At 45.6% G+C, this 22145-nt stretch overlaps 1 protein-coding gene across 4 annotated transcripts; it reads right to left on the bottom strand.

Annotated features, from left to right (window-relative positions):
* Window positions 1-957: 957 nt before the first annotated feature.
* On the bottom strand, window positions 958-21276 carry GTF3C2 (general transcription factor IIIC subunit 2). Of its 4 annotated transcripts, XM_019970532.2 has the most exons (20): window positions 20583-20665; window positions 16216-16345; window positions 13339-13609; window positions 12855-13176; window positions 12000-12279; window positions 10159-10253; window positions 9662-9739; window positions 9413-9511; window positions 8060-8287; window positions 7776-7887; window positions 7453-7561; window positions 6179-6204; window positions 5864-5993; window positions 3900-4044; window positions 3644-3805; window positions 3380-3467; window positions 2993-3121; window positions 2555-2707; window positions 2297-2404; window positions 958-1999 (listed from the first exon to the last, which is right to left on the bottom strand). In XM_019970532.2, the coding sequence occupies exons 3-20, from the start codon at window positions 13583-13585 to the stop codon at window positions 1781-1783; spliced, it is 2730 nt and encodes a 909-aa protein (XP_019826091.2). In that variant the 5' UTR covers window positions 13586-13609; window positions 16216-16345; window positions 20583-20665; the 3' UTR covers window positions 958-1780. The 4 variants fall into 4 exon arrangements, with proteins under 4 accessions (XP_019826091.2, XP_019826090.2, XP_019826089.2 ...); XM_019970531.2 differs by lacking the exons at window positions 16216-16345; window positions 20583-20665 and adding an exon at window positions 21062-21276; XM_019970530.2 differs by lacking the exon at window positions 16216-16345 and having other exon boundaries at window positions 20583-20717.
* Window positions 21277-22145: the final 869 nt, after the last annotated feature.

Here is a 22145-nt window from a genome sequence, read left to right as displayed (position 1 = left end):
GGCACAAAGGAAGAATCGCACAGGAACCCATGGACGAGGAATGGTTGGAGGGGAGTGGCCTGGGGAGTAAATGGTTTATGGGAGAGAAAGCAAGCAAGGGCTGACAGCATTTTCCTGATTTTCTTTTGGAGGCTGAGATGAGGGCAGAACGGGCAGCAGGGCCAGGGCTGCCAATACCAGCCTACAGCCTCAATGACATGGGTCCCCAGGCCCCATCTTTCTACCACTGAAAGTGGGATTTCATGATGCAGTGCCAAGGGGCTGCTGTGTAGAATGAGCAAAGCAACACTGCAATGGAAAGCACTTCCCTACCAACTGTCACAAAAACAAACTGGCACAATCTGAGCTAGCACAATAGGATGGTGCAATACTTGGCACTGATGTGAGTTGTGGTCCCTCTGCTGCTAATGGTCTCGGTTGCCTCCAGGTCTGTTTCCTCTTCTGCACAGGAAAGGAATTGAACTACTTGATTCCTTTCCCCTTAAAGGAAATTTTCTTGACATAAAATTCTCCACTGAAGAGGCAGAAAGTTCTTCCCAGATATTTGGCCAATCAGTCTAGAGTGCCAGCAGGTTTTGTTCCAAGAAGGCACTGAACTAATCTCCACTCCCTTCAATAGGAGCTGGCTGTGTGCTTTTCTCTACTTCCTGAAGTCATCTGACTCTTGCCCTGCTCCCCACAACCAAACCTCAGGTTATACTCATACATTTGAAGACTATTGTTTGCCTAGTTCTCCTTGGTGGCGGGGGTGGGGTGGGGTGGGAGGGTGGTCCATCCTTGCTTAACAGGCAATATTGCAGTCACTGTGAGTCTGCAACATCCCACAAGATGAGATATATTACTGTGCTTGGATTTTACATACCTCCTATACAGAGAATTGAAATAAAGTAGCTAAATATGTTTAATAAGTCAACAATGTGACAGAAGGATCAAAAATCATGACGTGTAAAAGAATGGTTAAAGTAATTGATGATATTTAATCTAGAGAAGAAAAGACTTGGGAAACACATGATAGCTATTTTTAAATACTTAAAAGAGCAATCACAGGGAAGAGTGACTAGATTTCCTAACACCCATGGTAAAATGTATAGAGGTACTCTTTGACTTGATATAAAGGAAGATTTTAAAAACATGACTGTCTAGGAGTGCTCAAGAAGGGTCAGATGACCAGTGATTGGGAATATTTCATAAGCAGGAGCAAGTAAGATCTGAGCCACTCTTCTGCTGGCAGGGCGTCTGTGGTGTGTTCCTTAGTTAAGGAAGTCCTATAAGCAGCTTCAGTCCAATGAGTTACCATCACCTGCTCGTGGGCCTGTGTGTTGGGTACTCTAAAGAGGAAGTTAGGAAGGCAGTAATATTGGATCCAGAACATAGTCAGACAGGAGCCTTCATGCAGATACCCTTTCCAGTTCTCCAAACACCCACTCACATGTGGTCTCAAAAACACCCAGTACCTTTACTTAGCTTTACCCACTTCACAATATGCTCAATATGAGCAATTTGACTCCCAAGCCTAGGACAGGCTGAGTGTTTCTTGTGAGTCATAGTTTTATGCTGAGACTTGAGAGTTTGTGGAGGGAGAACCCCCCTGCCCGCGGGGGGCCATGATGACAGGAGAAGTCTGTGGAAGGAGAGGGATCTAAGGGGTCCTGGGGAGGCAGGTCTAAAGATCCAGGCCTGGCAGCATCACTGTCCAGGAAGGCCCCAGTTCCTATGGCTGTGTGCTCGGAGCCAATTGTTCTCGGCAGACTTCATTCCAAGGGTCCTGTGGGGACCATGACTAGGGACCGGGCAGAAGGCAATGGCTGGTTGGAGGAAAGCCAGGCCCTGGAGAGGGGGAGGCCAGCTGGAACATAGCACTGAAATGGGCTCGGCTTTCAAGCTGCATACGGTGGCCCAGTGGACAGGTGAGTCCACGGACAAAATGGATCCGAACCAGCCCCGACTGCCCTCCAGAGACCAGCCATCCGTAAGAGTCCAGGTTTGGACTGAAACGTACCTGTGAAAAGAACAGAAAACAAAAGCGATGCTCAGAGTTGGTACTTCAGGGTGAGTCCTAGCCGTAAGAGCAAAAAGAAGGGCCGCAATCTGAAAGAACAGGACCATGATGGGGTGAGAATCAGGATGAGAAGACCATGAAGGAAGTGTCTGTCGTGCTCTGGAGGATGAGGGTGTGGAGCTATTTCCCCTCCTTTGCCATCTCTGTTACCTTTTCCTCTCCGATTTCATGGCTCACAGGCTCAGAGTTGGGAGGAGATGAGAGCAAGGATGGGAAGATGAGAGGTAAGGTTCCTACCTTATGAATAGCTTCCAGCTGCAGCCGGTCCAGGCAGAGCCGTGTTTGCCCCTCTCCCTCCTGCATGCGCAGCATCGGTTCTCTGTGGGGCAGACCGTGGAACGAACGCTGGGGAGGAGGGTATGAGAGGAGAGAGAAAGCGAGCAGATTCTTAGTTTTACATCTTTCTGCTGCAACTCCTCCAGATCCCCTGCTATACAAGGACTCACGTCGTCTACGTTTTCTAATGCTGCACCCATTCTCCTGGCCTCAATTTACCAAATCTGTGTCTTGAAACAGCAAGTAGTGATGGTTGACCGTTTCAGCGTAAGTTCGAGCCTTGGGAGGGTTTGGGGCCCCAGATGAAGCAGAAGTGTGGTCTTGACCTTCAGGACTGTCCTGATATGGTATCAGATCTGCCTTATATATAGGCTAGAAAAAAGAATGAGATTACGACCTGTAATACTGAAGACCAAATAAAAGTAAAATAGAGAAAATTGGTTTGGAGCAGGAAAGACTTTAAGGTAGAAGAAAAGGGTATGTTTAAACCTATGTTCAGATACATGAAGGTAGGGGAAATTATGTACAACTCTATGCTAAGACTTCTAGGGAGAATACTGGGGTGGGGAGACTCTTCTGCTACTTGGCAGCACTAATTTGGGAGGTCAGGTAGATTAGGACCCAACAGATGGTGCTATTAAATATTCATATACGTACGAATCTTCGATCTAAAGGTCGCTTGACATTTGTTGGGTTCAGTGCCATATCAGGCAATATAGCTGCAATGAGCTCTCCAGATATATCTCCTGCAGCTATTGTCCCGAGCCAGTCAGATCCTGAAAGACTCTAATAGGAAGAGACAGATATTTGTCATTCACTCACTCTCTCATTAATTCAGTTCTGTGAACTGGTAACAACTGCACAGTCTGAGGGGGGAGAGACATATTCACATAAACAAGCATAAATAAGTTTAACATAATCCATATCCTTGATGACAATTACCACACACCTATCTTCTCTTTCTTTCCAAACCTATGGCCTCTTTCTGACTACCACTAGGAACTGTTTGCCTGTGTACTGAAGGTTTGGAAGAGAGGGGCTCACCCAGACAGTGCCTTTTCGAGGAGCAGTGAAATAGGCCTTGAAACCAAGGTAACCAGCATCAATGTAGTGAATTCCACAGAGTCCATAACTGTAAGAGATAAAGAAAAGAAAATCTTCCTTTTTCTAAGATTAGACTCTTTTCTTCCCCCAGAATCCAGACTCCCAAAGTGAAACAACCCTCCTCTCCCCACAATAATCTGGCACAGTGCACCCCAACCCCGAGGGCCTGTCCCCAGAGCTCATCCTCTCTCCATCCTGCCGTACGAGGCATAGCAGTTGTCCTGAGCCACAGTGACACCATTGTAGGGGAGCAGCCAGGCCAGCTCTGTACTCAAGAAGCGCTTGATAGAGTTTATTGGTTCATAAGGTCGTCGAAGGTCCCAGAATTTGATTTTCCGGTCACTCCCTGCAGAGGCCAGGAAATGACTGTGGAAAGATGAGAGAAGAAGATCAAGTCTGAACAACTCTGGAAGAGTCAGCCTGTCCTCACCTCCCACCTCCACACCCCCCTGTTCAATACCTGTTAGCTTTGCACCACTGAAGAGTACGCACAGCCTGGTCATGGGCTAGGAAACACTGGAACGGGTAGAGCTTCAAGGAGCCATCAGAGAGCCGTATCCGCTGCAGGGGTGAGTTCGTGGGAAGGTTCCATAAAACCACCATGCCTGAGGGTCAGGAAAGAATGTGTAGGTGTTAAAGTCAGGTTATTGCTTCCCTGGTGGCTCAGTGGTAAAGAATCCACCTGCCAATGCAGAAGATGCAGGTGACATGGGTTTGATTCTCTGGAGGAGGAAAGGGCAACCCACTCGTCTTCTTGCCTGGAAAATCCCATGGACAGAGGAGCCTGGTGGGCTACAGTCCATAGGGTGGCAAAGAGTTGGACACGACTGAGCACAGCACATAGTAATCTCTTTTCCTTGCTCTAATTTCTTTCTCTGGCTCCTAGGACCTATGTCTTCTACTCTCAGATCAGATCCCTTATGAAAGACTGGAGGGATTATGATTAGCTAGCCAACATTCCGTCCATGGTTTAAAGACTCAACCTGATATTTTTAGTTCCAGTGCTCATCAACATAAAAGTAATAGCTTAGTTTGAGATCTATCATTGAAAGATAGGTTGAATGCACCCAGTAAATAAAAGTCAAGGGTATTTTTTTTTTTTTTTAAGGATAAACCCTTTAGGACAAGGGTTGGCAAACTATAGCCCGTGGGCCAAACACAGCTTGCTGCCTGTTTTGGTAAGTAAGTTTGACTGGAACACGACCACACCCATTTGTTTCCCTGAGGTCTGTGGCTGCTTTCTCTTTACAATGGCAGACGTGGATAGTTCCAACAATGGCCAAAGAGCCCACAAAGCATAAAATATCCACTGTCTGAACCTGAACAGAAATGTTTGCCAACTCTACTCTCAGGCCAAGAGAACAGGCAAAGAGCCAAAAGCAACATGTAGAGGAATAGAAAACAAATGGACAAATAAACTAACTGGGCTGATCCAAAGCAAGCTGACCAGCCTGGCAGAGGATGAGGTAATCACAAGTATAACTTTGATCAATGTAAAAGACATCCCCTTTTTATACAGAAACTCAGTAAATGTAACACTTATGAGCCTTTCTTGAAAAAACTTGACGGTGAATTACAGCTAAGCAATTTAAATAACAGAGCCACGGAGGGGGAGCCTGAGATGAAAGGTCTGGTGGAGACAGGCACTCTTTTCAATATAGAGTTAAGATTAGGTAATTCTGGGAATTAAGATGGCAAAACAGCATCAAGTATCACATACCTTGACAATGTAAGAATAAGACCACCAAAAGGGACACAGGAGATGGTGAGAGGGATGAGAAAAAGCAGGGTAAGAGCGCTAACTTCCTCATCCCCAGCAGAAAGTCTACTGGTGTGCCTAAAAGTGAAACTGTTATTTAAAACCAGTAACAACTGGGACTTGCCTGCTGGTTAAGGATTCACTTTGCAATGCTGGGGATTCAGGTTTGACCCCTGGTTGGGGAATTAAGATACCACAAGCCACAGAGCAACTTAGTTGGGCCCTCCTGGCACAACTAGAGAGTCCGTGCACCACAAGGAAGGATCCCACATGATGCAACTAAGATCTAATTCAAACAAATAAAAAATTAAAAACAGTAACAACCTAATGATACCAATTAATGTTATTTACAACTTTTTATTCTTTTCCTTTTTAATCTTAAAAGGATCTTTATGATCCCATTTTTATAGAATTCTTTCTCTTTCCATCCAATCTTTTTATACATGCATAGAGAACAGCAAGAAATGATGTTTATCTATTCTTAATTTTTTTTTTCTGAGTGGAAAAAGTCTAGTGATATTTTTCTCTTCTCTATATTTTTTCTACAAGCACGAATTTTTATAACTCCATAATGTTGAACACTGAACCAAAAGGGAAACAACAACCAAAAAACAAGCACATATAAAAATTTAAAGAGCAATAGTTCCCTATGTTTTGTTTTTTACCATTGTAATATCCAGCAGCCAGGTGGTGGTGGGGCCGGGTGGGCATCCAAGCCAGGCTAAGGCACTGACCACACTCAGAGGGTTCTGAAGCTTGCATAGACCCTACCTGGAGGGTTGCCACACAGTGAACCTGCAGGGACAGAGAGACAAGACCAGGATTAGGCATAACTACTGTCTGGAATGAAGGCTCAAATCAGTGTTTAGTCAGCACGGGGTGGGAGATTTTCCAGAGGTGGAAGGAGACTCACTGTGGAATTGGTAAGGGAGGCTCTAGAAGATGGAGCCTTGGCTTAAGGGAGCAGGCTCCTCACTCACCTTATAGATGGCAGGCTTCACTGCATCTGTGAGGAAGAAGGGCAGAAACTGAAGTTCTAGATCCAGACGGCTGGGGTCCCAACCAGGCTGAGCTCGCAGACCAGCACCCCTGCCCTCTCAACAATGCCCCTCCCTCTCACTTTTCTCTTGCCACCATCAATGTGTGAACTTGCCTCTGCCTGCCCCCAGATCCTTCTTCCTGTTCTACTTGACTGTGCCCTTCCTCCTATGAGAATGCCTAATCTCTCCACTCTGCTCTCTTCTCAACTTCGCTTTCCTTGTCCAGAGCGTGGCTCATCTGATCACCCCTTCTGCACTCTCCACTTTCTCTCCTGCTATTGGGTCACTCGCAAGCATAGAAGTAAAACATGCACTCTTGTCTCTGGTTAATCAAGTGAACAGACCAAAGCCTTCCTTTACCCCTTATTTTGGCCACACCTTGTGGCATGTGAGACCTTAGTTCTCTGACCAGGGATTGAACCTGTGCCCCCTTGCATTGGAAGGGTGGCTTCTTAACCAGTGGGCTGCAAAGGAACCCTCCCCCTCTACCCTTCATTCACTTCCAGCCACCGACCTCTTTATTATGATCTCCTTCACAGACCAGCATCCTGAAAGAATTGTCTGTACACCTCTGTCCTAACTTCTTAATTCCCACTCCCTCCTCAATCCATGCCTAACACCAGAAACCACTAAATAGGGAATTTCTCAGGGTTTAAACCCAGGGGCCCTCTTCTTTAAACATGCAGTACTGTTGAAAAACAAGTAAATTTAATCAAATGGGAGCTGCCTTTCTCTGCTCCTTCCTCTTCATGCTCACCTTCAGCTCCATATTCTCCTTCCCTTCACAACAAAGAGAGCGTGTTCTCCTGTATGTTTGGTGGTGAGGGGAGGAGAGGTGAGGACAGGGTTGGGGGAGGAAGAGGAGTATGGCAGGAGACAAGCTCCAGGCACCAGCCTCAGCCTGTGGCAGCTCCTCACACAGCCAGTTAACTGGGGCAGTGAGAGGGGGAAGACCTGAGAGCACAGGAGAGCATGGAAGTGGGGAGATCAAAGACAATGTGCTCAAAGAAGGCAGTTACAAGACTGAAAAAGAGAGAAGTAAAAGAATGGGGAAGAGTGAAGTCAGAATGGGAGGACTGACTGGGTAAGTAAGGCTCTGCACTGGAGACACTGGGCCTGGAGGAGTTTCGGGGTGCGGGGGGAGGGGGTGGACAGGCCCTTCTAAGCTCTGGCCACAACTCCAGCAGCCCCATCCTCCTTGCTGCAATACTCACCTAGGGGCTGCTGAGCCAGCAGGGCCTCGGGATGGGGCAGGCTGAACAGCAGCACCTTCCCATCTGAGCAGGCAAGAGCCAGGAGACCCAGTCGGGGCAGGAGAGGAGCCTAGAGGGTGACACCAGATCTGCACTGAGACTTGCTGCTGGAAGGAATGTCTCAGAAAATGCGTGAGCTTCTGGTCCCTGAAAATCTGATATGGAGCTGCTGGACAAACTCCACCTCCCACTCTCCAACTTCCCTTTCTCCAACTCTGGGAAGACCCAGGGCCCCTTTGTTCTGGCTGAGGCCAAAGGCCACCCCACAGTCAAGTGGGAAGTACCTTCCGAGGGGTGCCTGGAAGTTCCCATGCTCCACTGGGGCAGAACTTGAGGTCCCAGATGCAGCCGTGGTCACAAGCTATCCCGTAGACAAAGTGGGCTCTGTTGCCAAGACTGAGAGAGAGAGCATGTGCAGAGAATGGGTAGGAAGGAAGGGTCTAGAGCTTCCAGAGCCTGTGTTCCCCTTGTCTCAACCCAGTCTGAGCCTTCCCCTGCCCCCAGCCCAGACCCACCCTTCTTTCTTCCTCCACCACTCTCCCCTGGCAGTGTCCCAGCCCCACCTCACCAGCTTTCTTGCTGCAAGGTCCCAAGGTCCCAGAGCTGGAGCAGCCCAGGGCCCGAATACAGCTGGCTCAGTGAGTGTGTCTCATTCATGTCAGGGCTGGAGAAAAGAGCCACATACTGCGAGGCTGCTGACCCCTCTGGCACTGGGCACCAGTCCAGAGCCCAGAGTGGGCCCCCAGTGAAGAAAGACACATCCAAGCGCTCTGGGTGTGCAGTGATAGAGCTAAATCTATAGAAAAGGCAAAGATGAAAAAAAGAAGCTAGTAAAAGGCAGTAAGGACTTCAGTAGATGAATGGATCAACTGTGATACATCCAGACAATGGAATATTACTTGGCACTAAAAAGAAATGACCTATCAAGCCATGAAAAGGCATGAAGGAAACTTGAATGCACATTACTAAGTGAAAGAAGCCCACCTGAAAAGGCTACATACTGTATGATTCCAATTATAAGACATTCTGGAAAAGGTGAAACTATGGAAACAGTAAAAAGATCAGTGATAACCAGAGGCTGAGGAGGGGAGAGGTAGGGGATGAACAGGCAGAACACAGAGTATTTTTAGGGCAATGCAAATACTCTATATGATACCATAATGATGGATACCTGTCATTAAACCTTTAACCAAACCCATAAAGTGTACAACAGTAAGAGTGAACCCAAAGGTAAACTATGGACTTTGAGCGATTGTGATGTGTTGGTGCAGGTTCATCGATCGTAACAAATGCGCAAATGCGCCACTCTGGTGAGGGACTGTTGATAATGGGGAAGGCTGTGCGTGTCGGGGTCGGGGTGGAGCGGTGGTGGGGAGAGAGGGAGTATATGGGAACTCTCTCTACCTGCCTCTCAGTTTTGTTGTGAACCTAAAACTGCTCTTAAAAAAGAAAAAAAAAAAGGAATGCAGACAGAATGGGAGTGCCACCTGGAGCTCCTGACCTAAGCAAGCACCAGAGCATCACTCACAGTCAACAAGCGAGACCAGTCCTAGCCACCATGTTATCTTCCTCCTTCCCTTCCCCAGGTCTGTCTAGCTCCAGGCTCACCTTCAAAGGTGACAGGCCATGCATTCTGATTCACTACAGTGTTCACTCTAGGGCCAGTCTGTCCACGTCTAGCTGAGTAGATGTGACCTTGAAAACTTGTTCCACCCTCAACCTCCCTAGGCTCCCTCAGTCTGGCCAGCAGAGAGAAGCACTGCAGATTAGAGGGGGCTGAGCAAATATAGGCAGCTCTCCTAGCCTTGGGACCAACTGGACCAGCATTCAGGGAAGAACAGGGCCAATCTCCCATCCCCTTTGACATCCATTTTTCCTACTTCTGTCTCCCAGAATCACAAAAAAGAGATGCGATCATCACCTGTTTATTCTGTAGAGGGTGCCATCTTCAGGAAGTCCTTCACGTTGTACAGAAAACAGCGGGGACTTCTCCTCCTGGGGCAGGTAGGGAGCTGCCTCACTGGGGGATGGCAAAGGGAACAAACAGTCTAAATGAGGAAAAGTTTCACCTATACTGGGATTCCCATGATCAATCTAGAGTCCTCAGTTACCCTTCTGCCTCCAGGGGTGTCACCCGCTCCTAGATTTCAAAGATGCCCCTTCAACTTACAGTTCAGATAACAAGCGCCACTTCCACGCTAAAGGAATCCATTCCGCAAACTCCCAGTATGAATGCTTCTGATCTCGGCTGGAGGAGCAGAAGTAGCATTAGTGAAGGAGAGATTCCAGAGCAGCACTGCCCCATAACTTTCTTTGAGGATGGGAGCAATCTGTTATCTGTGCTAATCTAACACACAAGCTGCAAGTAGCTATTGGGCACTTAAATGTGGCTAGAGCAACTGAGAAACTGGACTTTTAATTATATTTCATTAATTTTAAATGAAATTTAAATGGCTTCGTGCAGCTTGCAGCTACCAAATTGGACAGCACAGCTTGAGAGCTTCTGCCTTTGGAGCAGGACCTTTGAGTTACAAATGTCTTCCCCCTGTTCTACACTGCGGGTGCTTGCCCCTACTTCTCACAGCCCCACTGCTAGGCTGGGTCCTCGGCCTTCCTTTGTTCTCCACCCCTACCTTTCATCCCCAGCTCCCGTTCCCCAAGTCTCACATATCCTTGGTGAGATGAAGGCACTTCCAAACAGGAGCCATGATGTGATTTGGTAAGCCATTGTGAGCCATTCCCCGAACGTGTGGCTTCTGCTTCTGAGGATCAAATTGAAGAAAGTGTAAGTCAGAGAATTTTACAGGCTAGAGAAAGTCCCCAGGAGAGAGCTTTCCCAGCTTTTTCTTCTTCTGGTACTACTTGCTCTCTAATTTTTCTCCTATCGGCATCTTAAAAGATTTGTATCTTAACCATTACAATGACCTCTCCATCTTTTGCTCTTACTTCTCCAGCAAAACCTGCTCTCTATTTTCTGTTCATCTTCCTTGGTGTGTTTCTACAGCACTTAATTCAGAGCACTCCTATTTGCTTCCTGAAGCTCCTGCCCTGGGGGTAGCCTCCCTCCTTTGAGGGTTAGTCACTGAAGGTATTTCCTAGAGTTCCTGTGTCTTCTCAACCCTCAATACATGTACTCCTGGTAATCTCATCCTTTTGACTCATGGCTTTGACCCCCATTTTTATGCCTGACTGCATCTTAGCAAATGTAACCTTTACTCAGTCTCAACTTTTCTACAAAATCTAGACTCATACAATGTGGTGCTGAGCCATATTAGAACTTGAGGCAAAAGTGAGTATCACTAGTATACTTCCTGCCTTTATTGAAAATTTTGTATTTTCTTCAACATAGATTTGTTGCATTAATTTTGATTTTTAAGATGTTGCATTGAGACATTTATCTTTACTAGAGGGTTCTGGTGCTCCCTTAAATGCCCCTGGGAGGAGTAAAGCACTGGTCCTATATATCTGACTGGCAACCAGACGTCTCCAGAAGGACGGCCCTTGACCCATTGGCCCCTCCAGCTCGACATGTCAGAAAGTAAACTCATCACTTCACCTGCCCACCTTCACCCTTCCTGCATCCCCCACCCTTTCTGTGTTCCCAAGTTCAGTGTATGAGAGCACCATCAAAGTTGGAAACTCCTGCCCTTTCCTCTCCTTCAACTCCCAACTGCTATTAATCCTCTTATGTATCTCTTATCTCTGTCTCCTGATCTTTTCTTCCTCCACTGCTTAGTTTAGGCCCTTACCACCTCTCACCTAGAGAAATGAAGCTGCCTTCTCATTGTCAACTGCAAATTAACCTATTTTCCTAACCGATCATGTTCTTTTCCTACCTAAAAACCATTGTTGTACAGAGTTTCTGTTTGGGATGACAAAAGTTTTAGAAATGGATAGTGGTGATGGTTACACTACACTGTGAATGCATTGAATGCCCCTGAACTGTACATTTTAAAACAGTAAATTTTGTTATATCTATTTTACCATAATTATACACGCACATACTCTATTGGCTCCTACCAGTTTCATTTCTTTCATCCTCTCTAGTCTAATCTTCCCCACGTTAACCCAGGCCCTATGCTGCAGCCATAACCAGTTTCTGGGAAATCATCCTCTCTGACAAACTTCAGTTCCTTTCTAGACCTAACTCAACGAGCATTTCTTTATGAAGTCTAAGCAGTTAACCACCCTTCCTCTATATGCCTAAAGCATTCTGTTCCCTCCTGGTGCAGCATTTATTATACTGTAAGCTTTGTACGGGAGGACCCTGTCTTATTCATGATTGTGCTTCCTAGCTCAGAGGAGATGCTCAATGTATGAACAAATAATCTTGTTTAGTTACACCCTCAGCTTCCAGAATCTCAACTGTGTTTGAAGTTGCTCTTTCTTAACTTTCCCCTGTTTTGGCCATCCTAGTTACTAGGCTAAAGCCTTCCTTCTGGGCACCCTGCTGATCCTCCCAATAATGCTCCTATTTCTCCCTCCATGGTCTTGTCCACTCAGGTTACCTGAGTAGATCCTCGGGTAGTGCTTCGGGGCGCTGCAGGCTCGGGGTCAGAAGAGTTCTCACTTGGGGCCTCGCTTTCTTCTGCTTCTTCAGCCTCAACCTGGAGAACAAAGTCTTCATCCCGTGCGGTGTTATCCCCTTCTCCACGGAGACAGGCTGCCTGCGGCTGGATTATCTTCGGCTGGGTAGGGCTGCTCACCTGGGGGCCCTCAGGACAGGACACTGGAGTAGGCAGCGCTGTTGAGAGCTCCTCCGCCAGTTCCTGAAGATACAGAAGTGCCCTGCAGGACAGGGCAGAGTCAGAGCCATAGCACAGCCACTTCACCCAGGGCCCACTCTGCCTGACGCTTGGCCAATTCTCATCTCACTAGATCCTCCCAGTGACCGTGTGAAATGGCTATTACTTTCCCTCCCCCTTTGATAGATGTAGAAACAGAAATCCAGGAAAGTTAGGTGACTTGGACAAGAGGATTCAGATCACATATGTGGAATCTGAACCCAGGTCTTCTGAGTCCAAGTCTGAAGCACTACCACAGTCAGAGATCATTGAGGGAAAATGGAAAGGATGGAAGGACATATATATGCTGACGTATACAGCACAGTAAAACTGCAGTGAAGACTTGGAGGAAATAGCGGAAAATGTGATAGGATGAGGTACAGAAAGAAACCGCCCACAGAATTTAACCAGACAGAAACTGCTGTTGAAGACCTAGAAGACTGCTCAAGTGCCCAGAAGCCAGCACCACCCCTGCTTACCTGACACCTCACCACAGTCCACTCATCTCTCCAGCATCTGCTCCACCCCCACCCCTTCACCCCAGCCCCCCTCCACCAAGCTGCGCCCCACAATCCTTACACTTGGGCAGCCCTTCGGCGGGGTCGTTCCCCAGGAGGGGTCTCAAAGTCCTCAGGGGGCATCTTTGGATGTGGAGACTCTGGCTGATCTAGGCCTTTGGACAACTTCAGCAGTAGCAGATCTGCCTTGGACTTTCGACCTCGTTTCTTAGGCATGGGGGTGGACAGAGGGTTGGATTGATCTAAGAGACCAGGAACCCGAGGGGCTGATGGAGAATTAGGCTGCTGGGGCCTTTTGGGGCCTTTCCGTGTCCTACCACCTCTCTTCGGGCCAGGCTTTGAGGCCCTAGGCTTTGGGACCTTTGACATCTCTGAAGAAAGATCTGTAGAGAAGAATATGGGTCTGTGAGATGGGACCAGAGCTCAAACCTTTTTGGAACAGATTACACCATACCCAGGTTGTAAAGTCCTATGAGCTTGACCTGCTCTCGTTCATCTTAAGCTGAGCATGCGGGGCTAAAAGGCTGAAAGATCAAGGGACACACCTTGCTGTTGCAGTCTGGAGAGGCTTTCCTGCTCTGGAAGGAGCCTCCTCTCATCCAGAGAATCCTCATATCCAGGGAAAGGGGTAGATAATGGCATCTCTATGGAAGCCTCCACACTGGTTGTTTCTGAGGAGGCCTTGACGTCAAGCTGGTTCAGCACCTCTTGTCCAGGAGAGTCTACCACAGTCATGTTCCCCACGGGGCCGGCCTCCTCCAGAGCCATATAGCCGACCCCGTAGGTATCCATTAGCACCCCCAAAAATGGCTGCCCCTGCATGCAAGAGACATACAAATGACGAGAAGGAAAAAGCTCTGGTAAGAGCTCAGATTTTTCCACCTCCTGTCTTTCTCTTCTCATCATTGTTCCTCCAACCACCCCCACCACCCCACCTTCCCAACCAACCAGAAACCCAAACTCTGGTCATTCATTCATTCAGCAGTAATTCCTAAGCATCTTCTATATAACAGGCACTATTCTAGGATCTGGTAACATGACAATAAGCAAGGCAGACAAGGTGCCTGATCTCATGGAACTGACAATGAACAAACAATAACAAGCTACCATTTAGTAAATGCTTACTACATGCCAACTACTATTCTAAGTGCTTTATTCAGATGATTTAAAGTGAATGAACAGTTATTTAACCCCTTTCCCTGAAACCTAATGAAATGAATCATTCCTCTCTTAAAAAAAATGAGAAAGAAAAAAAAAAAAAAATCACCTGTTATGAAGCAGGGAAAGGCCACAAGTTTCTAAAATAAACTATAAAGTATAGCTGCCAGATACTATACAATTTAGATCAAACTGAAGGAGAACAGGATGACTAGAGCTAACATCCATCTTTGTGAATATTAGTCAAGGTGCAGATTTATTTAAGGATAGGTAATTTCTAGTGTCCTGCTAGCAATCTTTCAGCTGGATGGGGAGGTGGTAGCCTATGAGACAATTAAGGAACATCCCACTGCATTAAGAAACTATTTAGACATTGAAGAATAGACTGAAAGTGTCACGGATCTTCATTTTCTTCAAACCCAAAAAGTCAGCTATGCAACTACGGACCAAAGAAAACTGACAATGATAAACAAAACAGTGACCGCCACACCAAAAACCTGAGCAACAGAGAACTGCAAGGGCCCAGTTTGCGACCAGAATAACCTACCTGTCTGTGACAAAAGGGAAGAAATAACTCAGATCCAAGGAGGAATCCCTCCATAGATCTGTATATGTCTTAAGGATGAAGAATTCATCAGCCTCAGTGGAAAGTGTGTTAATACAAATACCATAAGAAATATCATACAAATTAAAATTTCCTACTGTCTCTTTTCAAGAAGATATCCTTATGAACTATAACAACAGCCGACTCTCTAACTCAGGTGCTAAGGATACATTATAACACCATATGCTAAAGATACAACATAACAATATCAAGGTAAATAGAGGTCAATGAAACTCCACCTACATTGTTCTCTTTGTTGCTGTTTAGTTGCCAAGTGGTATCCTGTTCTTTGCAACCCCATGGACAGTAGCCTGGCTCCTCTGTCCCTGGGATTTCCCAGGAAAGAAGACCAGAGTGAGTTGCTATTTCCTTCTCCAGTGGATCTTCCTGACCCAGGGATTGAACCTCCATCTCTAGCACTGGCAGGTAGGTTCTTTACCACTGAGCCACCAGGGAAGCCCACATTGTTCTCTGGTAAACAGCAAACCCGGAGAGAACTACTCCATTCAAAATCAGGAATAAGCAAAAAGGATCCAATGGGACCTACGCCTAGTTGCTATAGAAAGAATAAAAAGGACTCAAATGAAAAAGGTGAAAAGTACTGTTTCAAAGAATGTCTCCAGAAAACAAGAAATTTTCCAACAAAAACTTCTATAGTTTCAAAAAAGCCAGAGACTGTGAAATCCAATAAGAGATCAAAGAAGAGATAAAACAATGGCAAGGCAAAAAAAGAGCTGGTAGTCATAAGGAAAGAAACTGAATAAAAGAATAAAATCAAAGAAATGAAAATCAGAGGAGAAGCAAAATGTTGAAACTACTGAAAAGACAATCAGTGGTATGAAAGGCATTTGAGAGAAACCATGCAGACTATAAAGAGATAACGGTGACTAGTGGGGAAGGCAATGGCACCCCACTCCAGTACTCTTGCTTGGAAACTCCCATGGATGGAGGAGCCTGGTAGGCTGCAGTCCATGGGGTCGCTAAGAGTCAGACACGACTGAGCGACTTCACTTTCACTTTTCACTTTCCTGCATTGAAGGAAATGGCAACCCACTCCAGTGTTCTTGCCTGGAGAATCCCAGGGATGGGGGAGCCTGGCAGGCTGCCATCTATGGGGTCGCACAGAGTCGGACACGATTGAAGCAACTTAGCAGCAGCAGCAGCAGTGAGAAGATGGTATGGGCGAAAAGAGAAAATGGGGAGCTAATATATGAATAATTGCTATTTCTAAAGAACAGAGAAGAAAAATGGGAACAGAAAAAATGTTCAAAGACCTAACAAAAGAAAATTTCCTGAAATGAAAAACAGAATGTGTACTTTCCTGAAGTAAAGGAAGATCTCAGCCTAAAGTTAAAAGGGCTTATCATATAAAAAGGACACAAAAATCAATAAAGACTCATTAAGAAATATCTGAATGAAGACTAAATTTCTCCTACAAATGGGGGTGGGAGGCAATCAGGTCAGCCTGGGAGTTCTTAGAAACATTTGATGCCAGAGGATAAAGAAACAAAAGGATCAAAAGAATTCTTAATTGTCATTCATGTAAAGGTAACAGGATGACATTCTAAATACAGAAACTTCTACAAGTTTCTAGAAATTACAGAAGTAATCCCCAGAATAGAGGAAGGGTTAGGGGGCAAAAAAGTTTAGGAATAAGTACTTATCAAACTGAGAAGTGGTTCATAGCTGCTGGTTCAAGAACCACCTGGCCTCTCCTCTGCCACGGTAGGGAGTCACAGCTGAACCAAGAAGCCCCTGCCATAGGTGATGGCTCCATAAACAAGCTGCCTCTGCAATAATCAGAAAGTGACCAACTGAGGCAGACTCTTCTCTGGCTTGCAGATCCAGAACTGTGTCACTGCCACAATCTGCAAAAGCAAAATGCATGCCCTCTGGCCTGCCTCCTCTCTAAACTGAAGTCTAAATTTGAGTTCTTCAAGAGCATATTCGATTTGTAAGACCTAAATCATATTCAGAATCTTGAATGGAAAAATTCCAGGAAATGAAGTTTCTAGCTTTCCAGGCTCTCAAGTGGAGGTTGCTCATTCTCTCGAATCCCACTTACCCCAGGGTAGAAAGTGGGATCAGTGTTTTCTCAGTTCTTCTCCAGTGCCAATTCTTGACCAAAAAGTCCTCCCCATCTTGTAAAACCTTGTTCCTTCCAAGCCCGTAACATTTGGCTAAATCACTGGTATCCACTCCACTGTCACACCCGGGATGCCAACATATAAAACCTTTTTTTAACCTCCAAAATCACTAAGACACCCACTGTCTGATCACGACCTCCCATCATTACAGCCAGGCTGCCCAACTATGATCACTGTATCTACTCTTCACCATGTTAATTACTCCACTATCCACTGATCACTCGAGTTTCTCCCTATGTCAGCCATATCCCATGTAGTTTAGACTCCTTTATTTTAATCAGATTCTTATTGATATTACAAACTTCCTTTCATCTTTTTGTTTCACAGGCCTGGCAAAACTCAAGTCCTGGATGAACCAATCCCCCATTGCAACCAGTACATCTAAGCTAGCTGGGCACTAAAGTCACACTTTCTTTCTGTCAGCTCCCACACCCTCTCCTTTAGTGTCTAATCCCATAGTCTTCAGCAAATGACTAAGTCTTAGATTTCTGAAACAAAAACTAAAAAACTAAAAACCAGTGGTCAAGAATTTGCCTTGCAATGCAGGGGCAGGTTCGATCCCTAGTCAAGGAACTAAGACTCTCGTGTCACAGAGCAACTGAGCCCCTGTGCCACAACTAGAGAATCTGTGCACCACAAAGAAGATTTTGTGTGCTACAACTAAGACCTGACACAGTCAAATAAATATTTAAAAAGAAAAAACCACCAAAAGCCATACTTCAATTTCTTGTCAAATAACTAACACTCCCTGCTTCTGAGTCCGTCGTCCACTCTGAAGTCAAGCTTTCCAGTTATGTTCTCGCTCCATGCCCCCTCTGGGCCCACCCAAGGGAACTGGTGATGCTTATCCTTTTCCTTTCCCTTGCCTCCTTCTAAACTGCAGCAAACGCCTTCTAAAATTTAACAATTCACTTGTTTCTTGTCTTTACACGTAGTTGGCAGCTTTTTGCTTATTTGCAAACTCACTGCTTTTGTCCTTCCATATTCAATTCAGTTTGCTTTTTCTTTTTTAGGTTTGTATAAAACCTTTAATTGATACAAAATACTTATAAATATGTGTAGAATGTAAATAACAATAAAACACCTGTGTATCTGCCATATTTCAACTCAGTTTTAATAGAAATGTAACTTGTACATACTCAATTTCCTTAAAATTTAAACATGTCACAAATATATAAATATAGTGACAAATCAATTGACATTAAAAATGATGGGAAACAATACAATAACTCTTGGCAAGCATTCAGATCAACTAGTGAGAGTAATCAGACCTACAGGAAAAAAACCTATAGGCTTCGAGAATTCAGTGTGCCATGGGCATCAGTTTGTATGCTTTATAGACGAAAAGGAGAATGTCAGTTAACAGAGGGAGTTAGTTAAATGAAGATCAGTTAAGAGAACTTCTGTATGTCTTGAAGATTTCTCCGTATCTGTACACATACATCCATCTCATTCTTCTGGGCTACTATGTGGTGTTCCATAGGATTATAGTTTATTTGGGTATTTCCCTTTTAATGAACAATTGGATTACAATACTATTACAAATACTACTGCAGTGAATATTCAAGTATAGATCTCTTCAGTAATGAGAAATTATTTTTCTAGAATAATCAGCTGAAGTGAAATTACTGGGTTAAAGCGTACACACATTTCAAAATTTGATACTTCCAAACAGGTCGCCAAGATGAAAATCAATTTATACTCCCATTAACTGTAAAAATGGGTATACGCATTTTACTACCCTTGTCAATCTTCGATTTTTGCCAGCCTGATGGGTGAAAAAATTCCTCCTTGTGTGTGCTTTTAGTCACTCAGTCATGTTGGACTCTTTGCGATCCCATGGACTATAACCTGCCAGGCTCCTCTGTCCATGTGGGTTCTCCAGGCAAGAATACTGGAGTGGGTTGCCATGCCTATCCTCAGGGGATTTTCCCGACCCAAGGACAACCCATTTGAAGTCTCCCTCATTGCAAGCAGATTCTTTACCCACCAGGGAAGCCCATTTATTTGCATTGTCCTGATAATAACTGAGGTTAGCAACTTCTTTTTTATATGTTGGACATCTATGTCTTTTATGAATTGCCCATTTCTGTAGGACAAATTGATCATTTTCTTATTGATCTGTGGAGTTATTTATGTTGTGAATATTTTCTCTCGGTATCTACCTTTTTTAACTTTGCTTATAATGTTTCTTGCAAAACTAAGGTTAAATTTTATGAGTTAAATTTCTCAGTCTTCTCCTTTATGGCTTCTGTGTCTTTGTGGCCACCCTGCCTCACATAGGATCTTAGCTGCAGACCAGGGATTGAACCCCTGCCTCCTGCAGTGGAAGTGGAGAGTCCTAACCACTAGACCACCAAGAAATTCCTGTGTCTTTAAAAAAGGTATTTCCTACCCCATTGATAATATCAGAATATAACATATCTTATTTTTTTCTAATGATTTTTCTAGTTTTAGATCTTACATGTAGCTGTTTAGTCCATCTGGAATTTTTTAATAAGAGATATGGATATTTACTTATTCCATAGTTATTTTCTTTATAAGTTTCATAAGATAGGGACCTTGTCTGATTCATTATTGTATCCAGAAACTAGTACATGGTAAGTGCAATAATTAACCTTTGTTGATTTAAGGACTAACTTCTCAAGGTACAAGAATCTCTATAAGGATTCACTTCTCAGAGAAGGCAGGAGCAGGGTGTAGTGGTTAATTTCCATTTTTGACTTTACAATACAAATTTTGGACACAAGCAAAAGAGGTTTAGTAAATTTGTACCAGGATTTATAAAATTTTAAATCTGCACCCCAAATTGTCTGGTTCCCATGCTGCTCCAAGGCCGCCAGCCTGATCTCCCCAACCACAGAAAATGATTAGGTAACACTGTTCTGCAGGTATGGAATTATTTTACACACACGGCATGGTCTAATACATTATTTCCAAAGTGTTCCCATGGTACAACTGGTGGTCTGCAAGATGACTTCTGATACAAAATTGAACAATTTTATTTGATTAATTATGTTTTTATTTTAACTTGTATTTAAAAAAACTGTAACTAGTCCATGAAATCCCTGGACTAGTTAGATCAAGACTAAAGCACTTAAACCTTAAAATTAAATCAATTTAAAGAAAACAATTAAGAAAGTACTACAGATGATAAGAAAGGGTGGCAAAAAGGAACGAAGGCACAGGAATGAGGTTTGTGTAACAATATGCCGCTGGGGCCCTCGGCTTGCACCCTGCACTTTTAACAAAGTGAGTTTCGCGGGTGAAGCTCAAGTCGCCACCTCTCCCTTTCGGAACAGAAAGCCAAGTTGCTGCGTGATAAAAGGACTAGATTGGGAAACATAACTGGCCCCTGGCTGCGCCAATGGGGTTGCAGCGCGCGGGGCACAACCCCCAGGGTTACAAGGACCTCGCCGAGGAAGAGGCTGAACACACTACAATGAGAAGACTGACCCGCCACCACCTTAGGGGTGACCGCTTGCTCTTTCTCAGTCCTGGGAGTGGGGTTAGCTTTCACCACTAGCCTGTTCGGGAAGTGAGCCGTGAGTTTCCTAAGGCTGAGGACTACAGTAGGTTCGCAGAGTTCGAGGTTTGCAATGTTCGCAGCGCCGGGGCCCGGACACAGGATAAGATGTTACGGACACCTCACTGGGAAAGAAGGCGAAACCCGAGGAGATCAGAGATAGGGGCTGCCACCGTGGGTTAGGGAGGTGGGGAGCACGGCGGTTTCCGTAGGAGCTCGGGGGCTGGAGGTCGCGATGCTGAGCAGAGGCGGAAAAGCGGAGCCGGAATTGGTTCCCAATGTCTTAGTGCTATCAAAAAAAGAAGGGGGGGTAGTAATCGTGGGGCCCCTCACACCCCGCTGCGGTACACTCACCCTCACCAAAGTCCTTCCGGAAGTCCAAGTTCGAAGATGGCGCCGCCTGTCTGGTCGCCGTTTTATGACGAAATCTAGTAGCTACTCTTCATTGACGTCCCCCCCCACCCCCAGTGCACAAGGTAAACACGTGGGCTTGGCCGGGAATTTGTGCCCCAGGACGTTTTCTATTAGACTATGTATTCCATAATGCAATGCGGCGAGCGTCCCCAAGCCCGTCGCAGCGGGCGCCGCTCCCGGGCCTCCGAGGCGCGGGGGACGAGGCACGGCCTTATGGGAATTGCAGTGTCCCGAAGGGAAGACTGACGCCTGCGCGTTGACGGCCGTCGCGCCCCCGCGGGTTCCCACGCGGCTTCTATGCGAGCCTCGAGAGTGCGGGCGCCCAGGCCCGAGTGTCGCTCCCGAGCGCTGAATCCTGGCTTTGTGTGGAGACTACTGGCCCGTGGCTGGCAGGGCCGGGCAGACCAGAGAGTACTTACCCGCAACCCCCGCGCCGTCGAGCGGAAGCCTGGGAGACAAAGGAATCCGTGCCTCGGGCCGCGGGGGAACGACTCCGGCTTCCGCCCCAAGGGCAGCCCCCAGCAGATCCAGCCACTAGTGTAAGCCAGGGATGGACCCGAGACCGAAACACAGTGAAGGGGAGGAGCAGAAGAAAAGCCTGGCTTGGAGACGCTCTACTCAAATGATCCTCAGGCTTGGACCCTCCCCTTGGTCGTAGGCCTCTCCCCACTCCCTCCCTGGGTGGTCGGTTGTGGTTGGAGAAAGAATGTAACAAACTTCTGCCGTTTCCTGAGGCATTTAAAGCTGTAAATCACACAGGTCTGCATATACCGAATAGGAGAGTTCAGGATATACAAAAATGGACAAGAAAGGATGGGGTAAACCAGTCTTTTCCCAGATAATCTCATCTATTAAATTCCCTTGGTTACCCAAAATATTTATGAAAAACAAGGGAGAAGCTGCTGCTGCTGCTGCTAATCGCTTCAAGCTAGCCAGGATTTAAAAGCTAGAGCAAGGGGACTCCCATCCCATTCGTCTTAAGTGGCCTAAAACAAGCTAAGGCTGTGCTGTGGCTTAGGGCAGGCTTTGTGAGGGTGCTGAAGTGGGTGCAGTGGAGGCTGTGGTTCCTCTCAATTTCAAGCATTTCTCTCTTCATTAAAAAACTTGTTTCAAGCATTTATTTCTCTAATGAACAAACCTCTTTGCCATTCCTATTGCCTCAGATTATCTTTGACTTCAACTATTGCAAAATCTTTCTCATATTAATAATTGTATCTATTTGGGGGATAAGACATTCACATGATTCTAAATTCAAAAGATGCATAGGGTATAGTGAAGACTCTTTTCCACTTCTCTCTCCGGTCTCCCGGACCACATCTACCTAGGCAGTTTTTTGTTACAAGTCCAAGACATTTTCTGTATTTATACTCATGCAAATACATATATATCTTTCCCCATTTTAATTCAAACAGCATCTACATTGTCCTGCACTTTACTTTTAACTGAGTGTACCTTGGAGACTATTCCATTGCTATATATAAAAACCTTCCTTATTGTTAGATT

This window comes from Bos indicus, chromosome 11 (assembly GCF_029378745.1).
Source record: "Bos indicus isolate NIAB-ARS_2022 breed Sahiwal x Tharparkar chromosome 11, NIAB-ARS_B.indTharparkar_mat_pri_1.0, whole genome shotgun sequence".
Taxonomy (NCBI): Eukaryota; Metazoa; Chordata; class Mammalia; order Artiodactyla; family Bovidae; genus Bos; species Bos indicus.
This window is presented reverse-complemented; position numbering and strand designations above follow the sequence as displayed.

Coding starts and splice junctions, on each gene's coding strand:
- GTF3C2 (XM_019970531.2), bottom strand. CDS start 13,585: ATGGATACCTACGGGGTCGGCTATATGGCTCTGGAGGAGGCCGGCCCC. Junction 9,740..10,158: donor CTTCATCTCACCAAGGATAT/GTGAGACTTGGG, acceptor CTGCTCCTCCAG/CCGAGATCAGAAGCATTCAT. Junction 3,806..3,899: donor CAGTGGTGCAAAGCTAACAG/GTATTGAACAGG, acceptor ATCTTTCCACAG/TCATTTCCTGGCCTCTGCAG.